We start from the raw sequence: 22,320 nt of genomic DNA, 5'->3' as shown, positions 1-22,320 counted from the left end.
AAGGGGAGAGCAAGCCACAGATGCATAAAGAGGGAGCACATGTGTACACAGAATACACCCAAAGAAGAGGAGGAGAGCGTGGGTTTGAGGGATGGACATTTTTTGAAAAGGCCAGGAAAGAAACTGTGCTGGAAGACATGAATTGAACCATATGAGAGAGGCAAGAACAGAGTGTGAGGGAGCGAGAGAGAAGGGTGAGAGAAAGTAAGAGACAGAGAGAGATGGAGGTACGAGTAAAAGGGGCCCATATGGGGGAGGCGAGAGTTGGACCAGGGCAGAGCGTGAGGTGGTACAGGAAGGTAGCCTGTGTGAGCAGGCAGTATAGAGAGGAGACAGGGAGTATGAGGGAGGGATGAAAGGGGTGGTGGGATTGAGATGAGAGGGAGTACCGGGAGTGTGAGGGAGAGATGAGGGGGCAGTGGGTGTATAGGGGAGAGGTGACAGGGCTGGAGATAGTACAAGTGAGAGATGTTGTAGATTGGAATTCTTTGTTGCAGAAGAACAAGTTACTTACCTTCGGTAACGCTTTTTCTGGTAGATACTATATCTGCCTGTGGATTCCTCACCTTGTGAATATCCCCTTGTGTCAGCAACATTCGGAAATTCTTTTTGTAGCTTCGCGCCGACGTGGATCCGGACGTCACAGAGGCACGGCATCGCTCGCGACTCCGCTGACGTCACCGACACCTATAATAGGCCCACGCTGGCGTGATGACATCAGTTCCGCCCTTTTTTCCGTGCCTTCGAGGCACACGGACGGACCGATGACAGTAGACATATACACAGTATACGCAGTATAGAAATCAAGGTAACACACACAGTGTGAAGCAAATGCAATAAAACATTTGAAATAAACAAATCCTTGACCATAAAATAATACATTATATAAACCTCTGGCATAGAAGAGTGGACAACGGGGAGGCGGGTGGGTCAGTGAGGAATCCACAGGCAGATATAGTATCTACCAGAAAAAGCGTTACCGAAGGTAAGTAACTTGTTCTTCTGATAGATACATCTGCCCTGTGGATTCCTCACCTTGTGAATAGAATCCCACAGCAGTCCCCACTCCCGGAGGAGGGTGTCCACTCTTCTAGACCAGGAAATCCTGAAGGACAGAGCGCGCAAAATGACCGTCCCTCCTCACTTCGGAATCCAAGCAGTAATGCTTCGCGAAAGTGTGGAGGGAAGACCAAGTTGCCGCTCTACAAATATCCTCTACAGGCACACCTCTAGCCAATGCAGAGGTCGAAGACTTAGCTCTAGTAGAATGAGCCCTTATACCCTCTGGTGGGTCCTTACCGGCCAAAGAGTAGCAGATCTTAATGCAGAGGACGATCCATCTCGACAAAGTCCTCTTATGGACCGCTCTTCCTTTCTTGCAGCCAGCAAAGCCAATGAAGAGCTGGTCGTCCACTCGACAGTCTTTAGTCCTGTCCAAGTAAAAAGACACCGCCCTCTTGGGCTCAAGACGGTGTAATCTCTCCTCGTCCTTGGAAGGGTGAGAGGGAGGATATAAAGTAGGAAGGGTAATGGATTGACCAAGGTGGAAAGGAGTCACCACCTTTGGCAGAAAAGCAGCCCTGGTCCTAAGAACCATTCGTTCAGCATGCATGTTCAGGAATGGGGGCTTGGAACTAAGAGCTTGAAGCTCACTTACCCTCCTTGCCGAGGTTATTGCAACGAGGAAAACCGTTTTGAAAGTCAGAAGCCTCATGTGACATTTGTGAAGAGGCTCAAAAGGAGCACCCATTAAAAATGTCAAAACTAGATTCAAATCCCACTGAGGCACAATAAAAGGGGTAGGAGGGAACCTATTAGTGAGGCCCTTCAAAAACCTTAAAACAATAGGAGACTTAAAAAGAGAAGGCTGGTCAGGCAAACAGATAAAAGCCGACAGCGCAGAAAGATAACCCTTCACCGTGGCAACAGCAAGCCCCTGCTGAGCCAGAGAAAGGGCAAACTGGAGCACATCAGATAAATGGGCCCTCAAAGGGTCTATAGACTTCTCCCTGCACCAAGCAACACATTTAGACCACCTATAAGAATAGATGGACTTAGTGGAGTCACGCCTGGCTGACAAAATGACATCCACCACATCGTGAGGGAGAGAAAAAGAAATCAGGTTGCCCTGTTCAATCTCCAGGCATGAAGGTGTAAGGTCTGGAGGTGGGGGTGTAGAACCTGCCCCTCCATCTGAGAGAGGAGGTCTGCCCTGTGAGGGAGACGGAGCGGCGGGTGAGAGTAGAGGTGGAGAAGGTCTGAATGCCACACCCTTCTTGGCCAATCCGGGGCGATCAATATGACTTGGGCCCGGTCTTGGCGAATTTTCCTCAGAACCCGAGGAATCAATGGTATGGGAGGAAACGCGTAAAGGAGTTGCGAGTTCCAACTCAACTGAAACGCGTCCCCCAAGGCTCCTTGCATCGGATACTGGAGACTGCAGAATGACAGGCAGTGAGCATTCTCGTAAGTGGCGAACAGGTCCACCCGAGGAGTCCCCCACATCTGAAAGATGTCGCGAACTACCTCTGGATGGAGCCTCCACTCGTGATCGGCAGAGAACTGCTGACTGAGACTGTCTGCACGAATGTTCTGAACCCCGGCCAGATGATTTGCCATCAGACAAATCTGATGGTCCTGAACCTAGGACCAGAGATGCAGAGCCTCTCTGTAGAGACACTGCAACCCTACCCCTCCCTGCTTGTTGATGTACCACATCGCGGTCGTGTTGTCCGTCAGGACCTGAACAGACTGACCGCGAAGGGAAGGGAGGAAGGCCTTGAGCGCCAGACGTATCGCCCGCAATTCTAGAAGGTTGATGTGAAGCAACCTTTCCTCTGGAGACCAAAGACCTTTGACCTCCAGGTCCCCCAGATGAGCACCCCACCCGAGAGTGGACGCATCCGATATCACTGTGGCAACCGATGGAGGAATCCGAAAAGGCTTCCCTTGAGACAGATTGCCTTCCACGCTCCACCAAGACAGATCCGCTGCAGTTTCTCTGGAGATCTTCACTGACTCCCTGAGATCCCCGTTGTGCTGATACCACTGCCTGCGGAGACACCACTGGAGCGCCCTCATATGCCAGCGTGCATGGTTGACCAACAGAATGCATGAAGCCATCAGACCGAGCAGGCGAAGGACCTTCAGGACTGGAACGACCGCTCCATTGTAAAACAAAGGAATCATCTCCTGTATGTCGCGAATCCTTTGAGGAGGAGGGAATGCACGACACACAGTAGTGTCCAGTACCGCACCTATGAACAGGTTGCACTGTGAGGGCACCAGGTGAGACTTGGGTACATTTATCAAAAAACCCAACCTGTGCAACAACTGAGTTGTCTCTTGCAGATGATGGAGCACCTTCTCCGGCGACTCCGCTTTGATCAGCCAGTCGTCTAGATACGGAAACACATGTAGCCCCGTTCTCCTGAGATGAGCTGCCACCACTGCCATCACCTTGGTGAAGACTCGAGGCGCAGTAGTAAGACCAAACGGAAGGACCACAAACTGGTAGTGTTGTGACCCAACCGTAAAACGGAGATACTTTCTGTGCGACTTCAAGATGGGAATATGAAAATACGCATCCTGCAAGTCGATCGACACCATCCAGTCTTCGTCTAACAGCGCTTGAAGAACCTGCGCAAGAGTGAGCATCTTGAACTTTTCCTGTTTCATGTAAAGGTTCAAGATCCTGAGGTCCAGGATTGGCCGAAGCCTGCCATCTTTCTTGGGGATCAGGAAATATCGGGAGTAGCACCCCTGACCCCTTTCCTGCTCTGGAACCACCTCTATCGCACCTTTTCGGAACAGAGCCAGGACTTCTTCCTGCAGGAGAAGCAGGTGGTCCTCCGAACAATAACCCTGGCAAGGAGGGTAATTGGGAGGGAATTCCTGGAAAGGAAGTGCATACCCATTCTCTACAAGATTGAGAACCCAAAGATCCGATGTTATTAATTCCCAATCTTGTAGAAAATGTGTAAGCCGACCCCCCACAGGGCCCACATGATCCGGAATGGCGGATCTAGGGCTGCTTTGCTGCGTTGGCAGGGGGTTGGGAAGGAGAGGAGGAGGAGGAGGAGGAAGCTTGACGACCTCTAGGGCGGGATCTTTGTCTGCCCCTGTACGACTTGTACAGTGTATTCTGCTGCTGCTGAGGCTGCTGCTGGGATGGTCTGTAAGAACGAAAGGAAGATCTTCCAAACCCCCTGAAGCGTCTTCCAGTAGTACCCCTGGACTGAAGACCCAAAGATTTTGCAGTGGCCCTACTGTCCTTAAAACGTTCCAAGGCAGTATCAGCCTTCTTGCCAAACAACCCTGATCCATCAAAATGCAAGTCCATCAAAACAGACTGGAGGTCTGCAGAGAACTCTGATGATTTAAGCCAGGCAGCCCTCCTAGTGGCCACGGAGGAGCCCATGACCCTTGCCACTGAATCAGCAGTGTCCAGACCACTCTGAATGACCTGTCTCGCAACTGCTTGAGTGTCCAATACCACTTCCTGAAAATCCTTCCTGTCATCTTCAGGAATCTTCGGAATCAACTGCTTGACAGAATCCATCAAAGCATGGATATACCTTCCCATCAGACACGTAGCGTTGGTTGACTTTAATGCCATACTGGCTGATGAGAAAACCTTCTTGGCACTTTGGTCCTGCTTTCTGGATTCTTTATCTCCAGGAACCTGTGGAAAAGCACCAGCAGATTTCTTTGAGCAGGCAGCCTGCATCACCAAACTCTCAGGTAGAGGATGTGTCGATAAAAATGCAGGGTCCTCAGGTGCAACTCTATATCTCCTCGCCACTGTTCTAGAAACTGCAGGAGCAGATAAAGGTTTCTTCCAAACCTCATAGATGGGCTCAGACAAGGCCTCGTTGAAGGGTAACATAGGTTCAATAATAGATGAGGGTGAATGAAGCACCTCAGTCAAAATATTAGGCTTATAATCAGCAGTGGGTAGAGTAATATTCAATAAGCTCGCTGCTTTTTTAATGACAGTGTGATAAGGCACCACATCCTTTGATGGAACATTTGACACCGAAGCCAATTCCCATTCAGGCGATAGTTCAAGCCCACTGGCCTCACACAAGTCTTCAAAAGGATCCTCAGAATCCTGTAACTCTCCTTCTTCAGTATCTGAATACCGATGTCTTTCTTCTTCCAGAAGTCTCTGGGCCTTTCTCCGAGATCTTTCCTTCATAACCGAAGCCAATGGATTCGGAGTCGACTCCGACGGGGTCGATGCCGGCGTCGAACCCGAAGTCGGACGAGGTCTTTCAATACGAGGTCGGGCAGAATCCTGCCTCGGAGTCGTAGGCATCGGCGTCGATGAGATCGGCGTCGACGGAACCGGCGTCGTGCGCTTCGGCGTCGACGACACCGGTGGTGTCGGAAAATGCCAATACGGTGGTACAGCCGGCATAAAAGGCATGAAGGGTGCAGGGGCGTAAGCCTGGGGAACACCTAAGTTAAAGGCCATAGGACCCGTGGGACCAACAGGTGCACCAGACGGCAACATTGCCCTGGAATAGACACCAAACATGGCGTTCAGGAACTGAGAAGGATCCTGACCTGGAGTCGGAAATTCAGGATATGGACCTCTTGGTTGTTCCTGAGGAGGCGGAGTCGATACGACGTCGACCTCATCATCGAGTCTAGGAACCGGGGTCGACGAACCCGCAGGTACCGGAACCTCGACTTCACCAGCCCCTTGCTCCTCACCTTCATCCTCCTGACCAGAAGGATTGGATGGAATCGGAGAATGGACCTGCTTCTGAGATTCGGGTGAATCCGGATGTGAAGCCTCATCATGTTCCGACTCCGAAATCTCCAGCTCCTTACTCAGAAGCTTGACCTGGGACTTCGGTCGTGAACTAGAGTCCTTCCCAGAGTGATGACGTGACTCATGGCTCCTCTTCTTGTGTTTCTTCCTCGAAGACTTCGAAGCGTGAGCTGAAGACGACTCCGAGTGTGACCTCGAACGAGACCTCGACCTCGACCTCGACCGACGAGATCGAGACTTCGAAGATTTCTTAACTTTCTTATTTTTAAGTTTTGCCACAAGGAGTTTCGTCTCTCTCTCTCTTAAAGCCTTCGGAGTCATCTTCTTGCAGCAAGGACAGTCCTCAACATCATGGTCGGAGCTTAAACACCAGACACAGCATTCGTGAGGATCGGTGATAGACATAGTCTTGCCACATTCGCCGCAAGCTTTAAATCCAGTCTTCTTCGACGACATTTCGAAGAGTATAAAGATAGACACAATAGTATGAAAATAGTAACAAAGTTACTGTAAGCTACAGTACGATCCCTGAAAACCGTTAGCGTCGACGACGCGGAAAAAAGGGAACTGATGTCATCACGCCGGCGTGGGCCTATTATAGGCGTCGGTGACGTCAGCGGAGTCGCGAGCGATGCCGTGCCTCTGTGACGTCCGGATCCACGTCGGCGCGAAGCTACAATAAGAATTTCCGAATGTTGCTGACGCAAGTGGATATTCACAAGGTGAGGAATCCACACAGCAGATGTATCTATCAGAATTGTGTGACGTGGTATGAAGTTGTGTAGTGGAGATATGTGGCATGGTATGCAGTGGAATTATGTGGACAAAATTGAAGAGCGACGATGGTGGCAGCAAATGGGAACCTTATGGGCAGGCGTAAGCCCATATACTAGATGCAGTACGTCTCAATTTGAGATACTAGAATAGCGCTACAATGCTTTGCCTTTGCCAGCGCACATGTGTGCTCTTCCGCGTTCTCAGAGTGAGGCAGAGAGCAAGCCAGAGCGACCAAGCAGATATTGTGGTTTATGAATCGGTGGTAGCAGTATGCCCATTAAAGAAAATGGCTGCCTGTGCTTTGGCCACGATATTGGGGCAGTGGACAAAATTGTAGATGCAGAAATTATAAGTGCTAATACATGTGCAACATGTCATCATGCCCATGGGACAATGCCCACGAAAGCAGCACACGTGTACAAAGGTAATCTTAGGAAAATCACCTGTACATGCAATTACAGTATAATCCCATTTAAGAAAAGAAATATATGTAGAAGGTTTCTTCAGATGAGATAATAATTGTAAAATGACTTCCACTTTTGCCAAAATGTTTATAGTGTGGTACCGTAGGGTTTGCCACTCATTTCCATACACATGCCAACCTTTTCACCCACATTTACTTTCTAAGAAAAATTGCAGATGTTCACATTTTATTGAACAGGCGGCACACGGAGTGAGAGGCTGATTCAGTGTGCGCCATGTTATGCACTGAAAGGCCCTACCTGCAGATTGGGCGGTGGCCAGGGACAATTAATCGCTGGCACTTTCAGTTCCACTGGAGTGTGGGGGGTACAAGGCCACAGGAGTTAGAATCAGAGAACAATTAACAAGATTAGCCACAAAATAATTGAAACAAAACCTCTATGCAATTTGCAACAACCCCAGCTGCCAGGGTGTATTATGGAAATATCCAACATGATATCACTATGCTTCTCCCAGCTTTGAATAATTCTGAATTACCACATGCATAAACATTTACCACAGTTGCCAGTTCATCATGCTCAGAAAGAAAAAAAATGGAATGTAGCAAGTTACTGTTCGGAGCATGCTTTGTGAAATACACCCTGGCCTGCGACGAAGGGCCTATGTGGGATGAAAACACTGGTGGGTCTCTCAAAGAGGCGAGGCAGATATAAATAAGCACGTGGCTTAAGACACAAAAGCTAAAAATATGTGCTTTTGAATAGTGTGCCGCCCCACTGATATTTTGGTGCTTCTGTCATTGCATCCAGATATACACTACAGCAAGTAACATTGCATATACAACAAGCCAGGGCTGTCGGCATTGTCAATGGTATGTTTTTCTGTTGGCTATATCTGAGGGTAAACATGCTTGGTCCTTTTCAAATAATTTGTTTCCTTTTAAGTCTTTTCTCTCGCAAAGGGTGGATTTGAAAGGTTAGTTTAAATAGGCCCTCTCCTGTTTTTTCCTGTGTTTAAAGAGGGATATTCAAGTAAATTCCTTGCCTTTCCCTCATAACTATTTTTTCAGCGAAACTTCTTTTTAGCAACATTGGCGTGTAACAAAATACATGTTCCAATTATTATTATTATTATTTTGAATTTGTAAGGCGAATAGCTACTCCAAGAGGTTTCCTGGTGTGATCATTTCTTTCTGCAAAACAGTTGTCACGTAAAAACTTATTGTTTACATGCAAAGTGCTTTAGTGCCCCCGGAAAAAGTTTGCTCTATATAAACTGACAGATTAAAAAACAGAGAACAGCATAATGTGTCCTTGGAGTGCCCTGGCTGGGGAATATGTCCTTTCGTGTAACAACAGCAAGTAAGTATCATTTTTGCCTTGACTGTAAAAGTACATAAGAATATGAAGGGTAGAAACCTTCTCTAGTAGAGGACAATGACATTTAACGCCATTTGTGGGGAACACTGTAATGATGTACTCTGCATTATATTAGAAAGTGCCTTGCTGTTCTGCACAGTGTGCTGCACTGGAAAAAGAGCCCCGCTTCCCAGCAGCAATGAACATTAGTTCTTCAAGCAGTGGGATCAGAGCAGACATTCCAGGGAAAACAGGACTCAGGGAAAACTGAGGTTTCTGCCCGGAGAGTGTGGGCAAATAAAGAGCCTGATAAGGAGCCGTTCCCGCACATGCTTTTTAGAACAGCTGGTGCACCAGCAAGACCCAGCCCACTTAAAGCCCTGGGCCTACGTGATATTTATTTGTGCCTGGGTTATTAATTTATTAAAAATAGTATCTTCAAGACGTGGCAACGCTATGAAACGACAAAAATACAGCTACAAGACCTATAAATGAAAACGTAATTTATTATTATTACAGTCTTCACGCTGTTAAACATGAACAGGTGTACAAAGTCAAAGGAGGAGACCAGAAAGAAAGTACACAAGTAAACCAAGTGTTTCTGCTGGGTGAGGACAAAACCTGCAGAGAAGAATGCAGCCCTCTGCAGCTTATACCCCAACTTTTCCTGTCTTGCTTGCAGCCCCTCTTAGTCCCATCTAATATCTCATTGCCGGGTCTTATAGGCACACTTGCTTCCAATGAGATCTGACTGAGCGCTCCGATTTGATTTTAATAACTTGGAAGCAGAATTTTAACCAACATAGCATTGGATGCTATCAGAACTATGCTCTCAGCCCCTATAATGCAATCACACTGCAATACACTGCCATTTGTCAGGGTGGGTTGTTCACGTTGACCTTATGAAGGCCCCTCAACCTTGCCAAAAGGGAGGACTGGTAATCCTGTAACAAAACACACCAGGGTCAGTACCAGTTGCCTCCTGGCCAGGACCAGTCACTATTTCAGCAGCAGTTTTGAACACAGTAAGCTGTGTGCTATTGAATATATTCTCATCCCTGTCCCATTCCTCAATGTAGCTGTATTCTGGGGATACAGAGCCCAGCCTTTACCCATGCCTGACGTTTGGTCCTGAGCACCCCACTACCCTTGAGTCCAGGGCCTGGTCTTAGACCCGGTCTTGTATTGAACACCCACATTCCTAAATATGAGTTGTCTTGGAGAGCGGCCTTTAAGTCTGTGCGCTATCACTTCTGAAGTCATGAGTAATCCAAAGGAGGAAGTGAAGGTTGAATTACTTGTCATTAATGGTGAATTTAAGAGGTTGTTGCATTTGGTATCATAAGTGCCTTCAAAATAAAATGTTTATACAAATTTCAATATTTTTTCAACAAATGTTATGTACACATCAGGCACGGGAGGCTGTACTGGCCATCTATTTGATACATTTTTGTTTTCAGTATTGTAGACCGCATAAGTCTTTAGACATATTTTTGTTTTTTTCCTTGTAAACTTTTATCTTATTTTAAAATACACTTTTGCAAATGTGAACCGCTGCTGCTGGGAAAAGTTCAAAATATGACACAGAAAGAGATGCATGGTTCTTACCTGCTCAGTAGCTAAAAGGGAACCCTTGAACTCTTCAAGTACTTGACGGCATTCGAATTCATGAACTCTGGCACATGTTTGGAAGCCAATTACTATATCCTGCAAAGAATGAAAGACAACTCACAGCCTCAGTGAGACATTAACCAAACACAGATATTTAGGACAAGTGATTCCATATTAGAAAGAAAAGCTAAAGATGGGGTTCTTGTTTGGACCTTCAGTGTTTACAACTGGCATTGGCGAATGATTCTCCACTACTAAATCAAATATATTCAGTGCCCAGAAAGCATGATTTAAGGATACTCTTATACAACTATGTTGGAGTGTTCTTACCATGGGACTGAAGAAGCATCTTTGGATAAGAAGATCAGAGTTCAGTCATTATCTGCGCTCCGTCACTAGGTTCTCTCTCTAGTGTTCACATAAAGGCACTGCAAGGAAAGTTCAGTTCACAAGCCTTCTTTGTGACGAAGGAGTGAGATTTCTTTAGCAGGAGGGCTTCTCCTTTCTTCCTCAAGTCTACTGTGCAGGGATTACACCAGATTCGGTTTTGCCCTTCATTCCTTGAGAACCCCCCCTGACAATAGGTAGAAACAGACAGCTTTGTTGTCTTTTTTGTAGGTCTCTCTGAGAGAATAATTTCAAAGCTTTTACATAGCTTTAGACCTTCCTCCGCTTTATCTGCTATATTGATTAAACTTGGCTAATCTTATTCAATCACTTGCATCTATCAGGAGAGATCACCTAAAGAGGCGCCTAACTATCCCTGATGAAATGCAGCAGTGGTCACCTGAACAAAGGAACTATTCGTCTAGTTTCTGCTAACATAGCCCTCATCTACTCTGTGGAGGGTTTTCAGTCTGATATGATTTGGCTATCCAGGGAGTAGATATCACACTTTGGGGTGAGAGGAAGTGCTGAGTGAGGAAGGTTTCATGGTCATCATTAATTTACCGTCAACTCTTGTAATGAAGTTACAAACCTGAACAATGTACACCCAGGTGCTCCTCAGTCCTTCATGACTTCCTTCTCAACATGTGTCTGTTCTGGTTGTACAGGTGGACATTTTATCTCAGGGGAATAGATCTATGATTATTGTAAGAAATACACTTGGTACTTACTGAATGGTTAGGTGTTAAGATGAACCGGGCAGATAAGAACATGCTTCGAAGGAACTGTAAGATCATCGCATTATCATCACAGGCGGCGAGGCACTTGCCGATGCACCGGAAAATAAAACCCTAATATGGGAGTGAATTAAAGACAGTCCGAGTTCAGAATAAGCAGCAACTCCTGCCCACTCTATGGGAGTTTTACTTATAGAGGAGCATTCATCTTTGATTAAACTCTACACCAGTTGTCTCCCACTTTGAAATTGCTTTTAATGAGTTGAGAGAAATGTTTATTATGTAATGTTATGTTATATCTTATGGACATTGTAAAGATTCGAATATGGCCATGAATATGACTCAAAACAACAAAAAGGGGGAGGGGGTGGGAGCCAATAAAGGTCCTGTACCTAGGCACAGAAAGTGCTAATGCAAAAAAGCAGTGGAGGTACTTTTCTTCTAGAAAGTGAAGAAGAAAAAAATGCTGGCAAAGAAGCAGGAATCCTAAAAAAAAAAATCTTGGTACCCTCACACAATCATGAGGATGTAATGTATCATCATTGGACTTGCTCCTCGTAAGGCTCCACAAAGAGTCGCTTTAGCAGAGACCTTTTATTTTTTTGCCGTCTGATGAGAAGGGCCAGTGTGAGGGCGTTTTGAATGTATGGGGTGGAGTGAATGTGTATATTGAAATAAAGGGACACTAAAGCTGTCTAAGACACACTGAACTAACGTGATGGTTCTCCTGGCAGGATTAAAAAAACAAAATTTGGTTGGGGCAACTACAGGGACATGATGTATCCTGTGAGTGTGGTCAGGTTGGCATGTTTAACGACTGATGGCCCAAAATAGATCTCAGCTACTTCTTCATGACCTAAAAGAAAAGGGGGATACATCTACCCCACACTTAAGACGTAATATGCAGTGTAGGTATTCCCCTGAAAGAAAATACCTTGTTCAAAAAGTTGAAAATTGATCATCCAACCTAGAAAATGTATGAGAAAATAGAGAAAACACACAGTAAACAAATGTTTTGAATGTATGGTGCAATGCGTCACCAGACCAGGATCCCTTTTCCAGCACAGTGTATCACAGTGTCTCCTAAGGTAGATATGCTCATGCTATTGTTGGCGCTGATCAGTTACCACAACGGGAAAGAAGTGAAGCACACGCTGATGGTAAACAGCGTTTACCACAAATCTTTTTTCCAGCAGTAAATCACAATGCAGTCGTTACAACGACAGCGTTATGATTCCGCATACCATTACTCCGGCTTGCGGGGGGGGGGAGGTGTTGGATTTAATATCCAACACCTTCCCTATTGTCCGCACAGACTGGAGCTGGAATAGTAAGTTATACTATTCCAACATCCAGCGCCCCCCCTCCGCAAGTCGTCATTCCAACTTGCTGAGTAATGGTATACAGAATTACAACGCAGTTGTTGTAACAACCGCGTTGTGATTTCCGTGAAAAAGACAGCGGGATAATAACATACATTTCACACTGATACATCAAATATAACAGAACAGGCAAGTAGACATAGCTCTAACAGACAACATAAAACCAATCTGTGTTGGTGTTACACAGTGTATCATAAGTGATTAGTTGTCCTCAGGTGTGAATGGCATGTCTTATCCTTTGGATCAATCTGTAATGCCCCATAGGTCAAAAGCAGAGGGTAGAGCTTAGCTGCTAACTGTGGTAAGAGCAATGATACTCAGCATTAAGAAACAGTAAATCAAGGGGACCCAAATGACCTTAGGGTGAAAAGAAAAGGAAAAGCTGAGAGTGTTCTAGAGAAGCAACCATACTTATGTGATTTCTGCACAGAGAGTGCCAGAGACCTACCTTCCTCCGGTCACCTGGATAGAGACTTAGCAGAGGAGAAGACCTGCCTTTTAAGGTATGGGTATTGAAGTGATTGATCTCAGGTGGGGTGCTTGCAGCTACAGGAAGGAGGGATGACAAAATGGCCAATGAGGACAGGAGAGGAGGGGCGATATTGATCCAATAGGAGCAAGCCCCTCACATGCTGGTGTAACATAGGTATCATCCCTCAGTGGTGACCATCTCGGAATGTGTAGTGGTCAAATGCAGGCCAGCCCAAAGTCAACAATGGTTTTTGAAAGGCAGCATCTTAACAGGAAACTGAGACTGTTGAATGTTTTCTTAATGGACAGTGACAGTAGTAGAAAACTATGGGGCACCTAATTGCTCTCAGATATGTAGTGACGGAGAGAAAGCCCGGTGCAGATAACCGCTAGCCATCCCTCATGGGGCAATCTAGGTATATTGACATCTACGTACATGTTGGATATATGGGCCTATTCTTTCAAAAGTAACATGGGGCGGCCAAGTGGTCTATTCCCAATATATTAGGATGCTTGGATAGCACTATTGGGCCTATGGCTAATGAGGAGAAGAGAAGGGGGAAGCTCAAGCCAATAGGAGCGAACCCTCGCATGCTGGTGTAGTGAAATTATCATTCCTCAGTGGCAGCTATCTTGGAGTGTGTGGCAGTCAAATGCCCAAAGTCATCAATGGTATTAGAACAGCAGTGTCTAAAACAGTAGACTAAGACAGTTTAACCCCTTTAGTGCTCCCGTCAGCCAACGGCCATCGCGAGCACTACCTCCGTAGTGCTGTGCACGTCCGTTGGCTGACGCAGCCCCGCCCACTGATTAAAACCGCCGCACTGCAGCGGAATTCGCGCCGCGGTTAAGCAGTTAATGTTTTCATGGGGGGGTACTGCCTCATTGGTATCAACAGAAACATTTGTGTTAATGAAGAAGAGGCCCATTCGCAAAATACTTATCATAAGCAGGTCATAGTGTGGTGTGTGAGACTCCATTGCAGGGCGTCCCATATGTGACATGGTGTTAGTGGTGATATGTTAAATCAGATGCCATGTATGAAGTGAATATTAATGCTTTCATGGTAAGGGAGTATCTGATGTCGCAGGGGACTGACTGGGGAATTATACCTTGCACCAAAGGAGTTCATCGTTCGCACCTTTGCTGTTGGTGTAGAGGCAGAAAATCTACTGTAGCTCCTTTCTGAAAAGGTTACCAGAGCTCCATGAGCTAGTTGCTTCTAAAATCGACCACTGGAGGTCATCTGGAGAGTGGTTTGAGTCACAAAAGTTATTGCACATTTTTGTAGTGCTGCACCTGCAGCAGATATTGCCCGGATGCTCTAATATTCTTGCTTTGATAGCCCTCATGGTCATTCCCACGTAAAGAAGGCCACACCCGCAGGTGATCAGGTCAAAACAGTTTTTTTTGTATCGCCTGTATCCAGGTGAATTGGGGGCTCAATTTGACCACTTTGGAATGTTTACTGAGCGGGCATACCCAGCAGATCCCACAGGGATCTTGTCTTGAGACAGGTGGTAAGGCCCACAAGGTTTTCTGCATGTGGGACTGTTGAACATGGGGTCTCATGTATACCAGGAGGTCCTTCAGGTTGCTCTGGGTACACTTAAAACTGAATTGTGGCTGTGGAATCTAAGGGGACCCAGTGCATAAAATACCCTAAGTTACATATTGTTGCATTCATCTGATCGGAGTTGGAGGTGAAGGTGGTCACACAAGTAAGGACATCTTCAGTGTACCTTAGAGCCAATATAGCACCCAACGGGTTCTTAGTGACTGCAGCACCACACCTGTTTCTTGATGATATGGTGTTCAGGATGATAATGGTCACAAATTGCATGAAATACACACATTACTGGCTCATTCTTATCAGCAACATGGCCAAATTCCTGTCTGAGGCACTCATCATCAAAATCAACATTACAGGGATTGCACTGAAAGCTGGTTTCAGTATCTCAGCATTCAATTCACAGCTCTCGAAGATCAATGCCCAGATGAACGAGCACAAGAATTACCTCCAGCAGCATAAGCTCTCTTCAGACGAAGGTTCTATCACATCTCTCAGGACACATCATTCTTCAAACGGCATTTTGAGTAATGACAGTTGGGGCAGCAATGAGAACCGATGGGTTATGTATGGATATCCAATACCCACATTTTCAGCATACCGACAAATGTGGTACCCTGGATTCCAGATGTCCCCCCCCCCCCAACCACTGCAGCCCTTCTTCCAATACCCCTTTGCTCAACCTTTTTTGGGTGGGAGCAGAGGAGAAGAAGAGGAGGCAACACACAAGTGCACTGGAAACTGCAAGAAACCAAGATGCAGACCAGGAGTCAGTCGGCCAAGGAAGACTAGTCATTAATCTCTCAAAGATGACTCTGACCGAAGACAAGATTGCAGTACTACGCAAAGGCCTTGTTTTCGTGCACACCTCTTTGGAAGACCAATTCCGTCTCATAAGCAAAAGTCACCAGGTCTTCCACAAGTTCACCTTCAGGATTTTTTTTCAGGACAGGAAAACCCCTGACAGTTGGGACTCAGGACTACGGATTCTATCTGAGTTGACACCTACCTTCAGCCATGACACCCAGTGAGGTTCTCACCTTTGAAAAAGCCATATTGAAGAAGACTGCACAGATAAGAGCTCCTAGGTTCTTCAACAATTTGTCATCCAGAACAACGCAGATTAGTTAAAGCCTTGACTGAGGATCCTTTGATCGTGATCAAATCAGTAGACAAGGGCAGAGCGATTGTTGTGATGGACATCACCGATTACAACCAAGAAGGCCTACACCAGCTAGCGAATGGGAGATACTACCGCTCAATGAGCTCAGATCCAACTGAGACCTTGATAAAACAAATTCAATCCATGGTCATGATGGCGGAGGCACAAGATTGAATCGCTAAACATAAGGCAGTGTTCCTGGTGAATACCTTACCAAGGATCCGCTACTTTTACGTATTGCCCACAATACACAAGGAAAACAGCCCCCCTACAGGAAGGCCAATCGTCTACGGCATTGGATCTCTATTAGAACCTTTGAGTAAGTTCTGCGACCACTACCTTATACCACTGGTCTCTAGGACAAGGGACATGCTGAACCTGATTGCTGACACTAATCATCAACAGGAAATCAACCTCCTTTTGACCTTAGACTTAAAGCCCTTGTACACCAACATCCCTCAAGATGCCACCATAGTGGTCATTGAGGCCTGCCTCAGAGCAAAAACTTGGACAACAGCAGTGCTGATCGACTTTATCATCGAATGTGCCACACTAGCGTAGAATAATACCTTTTTTAAATTCAATACCTGGATCTATCATCAGATACAAGGGACAATATTGGGCAGCACACTTGCCCCAAGCCTGGTCTGTCTATACATGGCCCATTTTGAAGAACAACACATCTTTACTGACATGAATCCCTTCAATGCCAACATTCTAAAGTGGCGATGATACATAGATATTATTCTGGTCTTCTGGAAAGGTGATAACACCACATGCCAGGAATTTGGATGCTGGATCAGTACTCTTAACCCATACCTGCGATTCACCCAGTCTGCCTCAACAAGGCAGATACCATTCCTGGAATTACTAATCTCCATTAAGGTGGGGAATCTATGCACTAAGACATATAAAAATATCACTGATAGCAACAGTCTTCTGTTATTTAATAGTCACCATCCAAAAGCCCTATAGGAGAACTTGCCATATAGGCAGTTTCTCTGTGTCCGGAGAAATTGCAGCTTTTTGAAAGATTATGGCGCTCAAGCCAAAACACTTAGTAGGAATCTGTCCTCCTGGTACTACGCATTCAGAGTTATCAAACGAGCTGAGAAAAGTATACAAAACAATTAATAGGAATCTCTTTTAGAGACCAACACAAGACCCACTGAAAATGTGGACTAGTGTCCTTATCTTCACCCCCAACTCCAATCGGATCAAACGCACCATATTGAAACATTGGGGAATTTTCTGCACTGGGTCACTTGAGATTCCACGGCCACAATTTGCTTTTAAGTGTACCCAGATCCTGAAGGACCTCTTGGTACACACCAGGCCCCGCATTCAACAGTCTTTCATGTAGAACACCTTGTGGGTCTTACCACCTGTCACAAGCTACTATCCCTGTGAGTCCTACGGGGAATGTCCCCTCTTATAAACATTCCAAAGAGGGCAAGTTGGGTCCCCAGTTCACCTGGATACAAAAAAAATGACACTAACTGCAATACAAAAAACTGCATCTACCTGATCACTTGCCCGTGTGGCCTTCATTACGTGGGAATGACCCCATGCACCATCAAACCAAGAATAATGGAGAACTGGTGCAACATCCACTGCAGACACAGCACTACAAAAATGTCCAATCACTTTTGCGACTCTAATTACTCTCCAGTTGACCTCCGATGGACAATTTTGAAGCAACTAACTCATGGGGCCTGGTTAACCTTTTCAGAAGAGAGCAACAGTGGATTTTCTGCCTCTCCACCAACAGCAAATGTCTGAAAAATTAAAACCTCTGGCTGGTGTGAGGTGTAATTCCCCAGTCAGTCCCCTGCAAAATCAGATACTCCCTTACCTCGGATATACTGACATTCTCTTCATACATGCACTCAGATCTACCATATCACCACTGACACCATGTCACATATGAAATGCCCTGTTATAGAGTCTCTCACACCACACTAAGCAGTGCTTATGATAAGTATTTTAGGACTTGGCATGGGTCTCTTCTTCATTAACATGAATGTTTCTGTTGATACCAATGAGACAGTACCCTACAATAAGAAAACATTTTACTGTGTGTCAGCTGTTTTAGATTGCCCCTTACTAATACCATTGATGACTTTGGGCCATCCTCCATCTGACCGCTACACACTCCAGGATGGCTGCCACTGAGGGATGATACTTCCGTTACACCAGCATTCGAGGGGCTTGCTCCTATTGGCTCTAGCGTACCAGCGTGCCCCTTCTCTTCTCTCTTCTCCTCATTAGCTTTTTGCCCAATAGCGCTCCCAAAGCACTCTAATCCATTGGAAATAGACCACTTGGTCACCCATGTTACTTATTACATGAGGAGGACCATATTTCCAACATGAACACAGACACCAATAGGCCTAGATTCCACCATGAGGGATGGCTAGCAGTTATGCGCACCTAACTTTCTCTCCATCACTATAATGCCAGTGCACCATGCTTTTCTCTCACCATCACTCTCCATTAAGAAAACATTCAACTGTCCTATTTTACTGCTTAGATGCCCCATTTATAAAACCATGGTGTCTTTGGGTTGGCCATCATTTGACCACTACACACTCTGAGACGGCCGCCACTGAGGGATGATACTTTGGTTGCACTAGCATGCGAGGGGGCTTGCTCCTATTGGCTCAAGCTCGCCCCTCCTCTCCTCATTGACCATTTGGTCATCCCTCCTTCCCGGGGCCGTACACACCACACCTGAGAACAATCACTCCAATTACACATTACACATATGTCTACTTGCCTGTTTTGTTATATTGTGTGCACTAGCTTGTTTTTTTTACATCTTTCAAGTTGTGGCGACTGATCAGCGCCAACAATAGCATGTACATGTCTACCTTCGGAGACACTATGATACAGTGAGCTGGAAAAGCGATTCTGGTGGCGTATTGGACCATACATACAAAACATTTGTTTACTGCGTGTTTTCTTTATTTTCATAATTTATTGTCTAGGTTGGAAAATCAATTTTAAACATTTTAAAACAGGTATTTTCTTCTGAGGGAATACCTACATTGCATATCAAGTCTTAGGTGTAGGGAAGGGTTTCCCCATTTACTTGAGTCCTGAAGAAGTGTTATGGATCTTTTTAGGGGCCAAAGATGTCCACATGGCCACACTCACAGATTAAGGCTACTTGGGTACATCACACCACTGTAGTAGCCCCTATCAAATTATGTTTTTTTAATCCTTCCAAGGGAACCATTACTTTAAAGTCAAGTTTGGTATCTCTGAGACAGTTTTAGTCTCCCTTCACTTCAATGCACACATTCACTCCACACTCACATTCAAACTGCCCATACACAGGCACTTTGTGGGGCCCATGGGGCATTGCAGCGCTGACCCTACCAACAGAACGTGCACTATGATGCATGACATCCTCATGGATGTGTGAGGGCACCAGGAAATAATCCTTTGGATTCCCCCTTCTTTGTTTGCCTATCATTCTTCTTTGCTTTTTGATAGAAACAATACCTAAACTGCTTTTTGCATGAATATGACCTCAGATCCATTGAATGGAGAGTGGCTCTAGCATGAAGAGTACCTTTTAGCTGAAGGGGATCCATTGGGGCAATGAGTATAACCCTGACATGTGGTGGCTCCTAATGAGCCAGGTGGAGAGTAATTACCTTATGGAGTTCATCTCCATCTGATTCCTAGTAGGTCGGTGTTAGACCCGTCTGCTTCTGAGAGTCGCCTCACCACTATGATTTCTTTTGTTCCCCCGTACCTCCCAAAATGTGTTGTTTTTCTTTGTCTGCCAGGACTTTTTATGTGCTGTTTCATGGGGCTAGATGTTCCTTGACGCCCAGTTGCTCACAAGGTTTTTGGCACCTATTTACAAGGTGCCTGGCGGAACCTGTGGCATTACAAACTGGGGTTGTCAACCTGTATGAGTGGCCCTAAAATGGTGGACACCCTTTTCCCTCATGTGAGTGACTCCCATTGGAGCCTCCCTGAACTCTGGCATTTTGAGGTTTTGGCGCCCTTTGTTTGACGCACATTCCTGATAGGAATCCCTTTGTTTTCCTCAGATACACAAAATGGCTGCTCTAGAGCCACAGTACGGTGGCTGCTAGTGACCTAGATATACCTCAAAAGTGCCAAGGCATTGCCACAGCCAGAGAAGGTTCTAGAACCTTCTGCCTCGTGCCAGCACTCCAGGGCACTGGCTATAAAAGGCCCAGTCCCTGGCGGCCATTTTAGAAAGAAGATAAGAAGAAGGAGATTCCAGACTTGACACCAGATTGACACCTGCCCTGTTGACCCCCTGAGGTGGCTGGTAGCGTAGGCAGTAGAGTAGCAAAGGTTGCTGGCGTTGTTTCCGACTGGCGTTCCAGTCAGCTGCGTGAGTGGTGACCTTGCACCTACAGCGCCTGCCCAGCAAGTGCCTCATTGCCCCAAAGGCTGTGGCCATACTTGTAGTGCCTCCCCGCCCCCCCTCGGTGGTGATATCGTGACTGATACTGCGTGTCGCGAGGCGAGAGCAAGTTCGCCGCGACCGCGATCTTCAGAAGTGCCCCCTTCGCGACAGGCGCCTCCAGGGTGGAGCTCGGACGTCTCCGAGCCCCACCTCTGTAGAGCGCTTCCTGTGCGGACTGAAGGTGAGGTGGTGCGCCGGGGCGGGGAAAGGCCGGCCTTCATTGGGAGAGACTAGCGTCTCGGCCCCTTCCCCAGTGAGCCGGAAGCTGTAGCTGTGGGCGGGATCCACCCCGTATGAGGAAGTCGGAGGGAGGACCGTGGAGCCCCTGAAAACCCTGTCGCTGGCGTGAGAAGTGCTGTGCCCTGACTGAATCGCTTTCCGATTGCAGCCGATGCGAGGTGGGCACGTTTCTTCAGGTGGGGTGCAGCGTTGTGAAGGAACTGTGAACCGGCATTCATTTGACTGAGCTCGAAGGTTGTATGACCCCTCCGGCAGCCCGTTCGTCAGTCTAAAGACTTTGAACTGGTGCCGCCTGTGTGCTAGCGGTGTCAAAGCCTGTAGGCGCGCATAGACTCCACCGGCAAGCAGAGATCTCATCCCGGTGGCAGCGGAGTGCAAATGCTGTATTAACTGTGTTTCCTTGCCTTCTAGATACACGCGCATTACTCCCTGAGTGAACCCTAAAGTGTCTAAAGCTTATTTTGTGCCTAGGGAAGCCCGTACTCGTTATCCTTGAAACCAACGTGAACTGTAAGAGTTATCTTTCCAAGCTGAAACGTATTGCAAGTGTAATCTTCCTAAAGCATTTAATTGGTGGCAGCGATACCAGAATGAACATGTGGTTATTGAGTTAAATGAACCAGTATTTATTCTGCTATATAAAAGTGATATTTATTTGTGATATTTATTCCTGATATTTATTCTATTTATCTTGCTATTTATTCCTGAAGATCTATTTACAGTATTTATTTCAGCAACTGAATCCCAGAGGTTTGTGACTAAAGAAATGCGAATGTGCTTTCCCAACTGAACCCTATTTACAACAGAGAACTTTTACATAAAGGAATCGTATTTTTCTACAGCAGTGGTGTGGTGTCCTTCTTTTTGGTGTGACTGCGCAGGGAGTTATTATTGGGTCAGAGCCGGCTTAACACTAAAGCCTTCACTTGCCTTGTCACTTGAGCCAAGCTACCCCCCTTTGTGCTGGGCTTGCCCATCGCAGGTCCAACAGTCGGCTTTTATAGGGAGTGGGAGAACCGTACCTTATTTTTCCCACTGGTCTATTCCAGTCCTGTGTACCCATAGTATAAAAATGAACTTTACCAATCACTGTGCAATTGAATACACAGTTCTATCCTTCTCTGCCTTTGTGTTAAATTGACTTCCCCAGTGGTTCAATGCTGACCCTTGAGAGCACTAACCTCCTCATTCTCATGATGGACGAAACTGGGAATCTGAAAGCTGAACTCCTCCATTAATGAGACGTGCCATTCTCTGTATGGGACTTGCTTCAGGATAGACCCCAGGAACTGCAAAGAAAACAGAAAGAAACTTTAACGCAGTAATATATATTTAAATGCAGTATCTACAGCTGACATCTGGGTGCATTGACTTTGAGAAGATGAGTGAACAAACTACGGCTAACAACAACCTCAGTAATTAAGAAATATTATGATGGCAGAAGAACCAGAGAACACATACATCAATGCTTAACTAGTATGGTATGAAATCAGTGGTCAGAAGAAACAAGGAGACCTTTGCAGTGTCCATGATTTACAAAGAAACACATGAAACAAAAGCATGCTGCCAACAAATTACTGTGAAAAGAGCAACAGTGCAGCAAATCCAGACAGAAAGCAGATGGAGACTGTGCAACAATATCACATACTTAGGAGCAGAATGCAAACATATAGACTCTTCGATCACCAGCATGGGGGCCAAATGTACATTTAATTTTAACAAGGGTGAAGACTGAACACAAGGAAAAGAAAATTGCATCTCAGAAGTGTGAGAAGTTGGTCTGACATATGCTGTCCACTAGTTATAGTGGGCACCTTGCACCAGTCCAAGCAACTCTTATTGATGATAGGTTAAAACAGCCTTTAGGCTAAGTCTTGAAGGAGTGTAAAGCAGCTCGGTTTACCAGATCATACCCATTTGAATGTCTAAATGACAGGAGAACCACACAAGGTATATATATA

The 22,320-nt window shown here is 46.0% G+C and overlaps 1 protein-coding gene across 1 annotated transcript in view; it reads right to left on the bottom strand.

The window, feature by feature from the left end:
- Positions 1-21,642, bottom strand: part of LOC144782929 (maestro heat-like repeat-containing protein family member 1) — a 57,320-nt gene extending 35,678 nt beyond the window's left edge. Inside the window, exons 1-3 of the mRNA XM_078662164.1 lie at positions 21,541-21,642; positions 11,070-11,189; positions 9,949-10,047 (exon numbers count right to left, since the gene is read on the bottom strand). Of these exons, the coding sequence (XP_078518290.1) occupies positions 9,949-10,047; positions 11,070-11,189; positions 21,541-21,594 (273 nt within the window). The 5' untranslated portion in view covers positions 21,595-21,642. The remainder of the gene's footprint in view (positions 1-9,948; positions 10,048-11,069; positions 11,190-21,540) is intronic.
- Between the last annotated feature and the right edge of the window lie 678 nt (positions 21,643-22,320).

This window comes from Lissotriton helveticus, chromosome 9 (assembly GCF_964261635.1).
Source record: "Lissotriton helveticus chromosome 9, aLisHel1.1, whole genome shotgun sequence".
Classification (NCBI taxonomy): Eukaryota; Metazoa; Chordata; class Amphibia; order Caudata; family Salamandridae; genus Lissotriton; species Lissotriton helveticus.
This window is presented reverse-complemented; position numbering and strand designations above follow the sequence as displayed.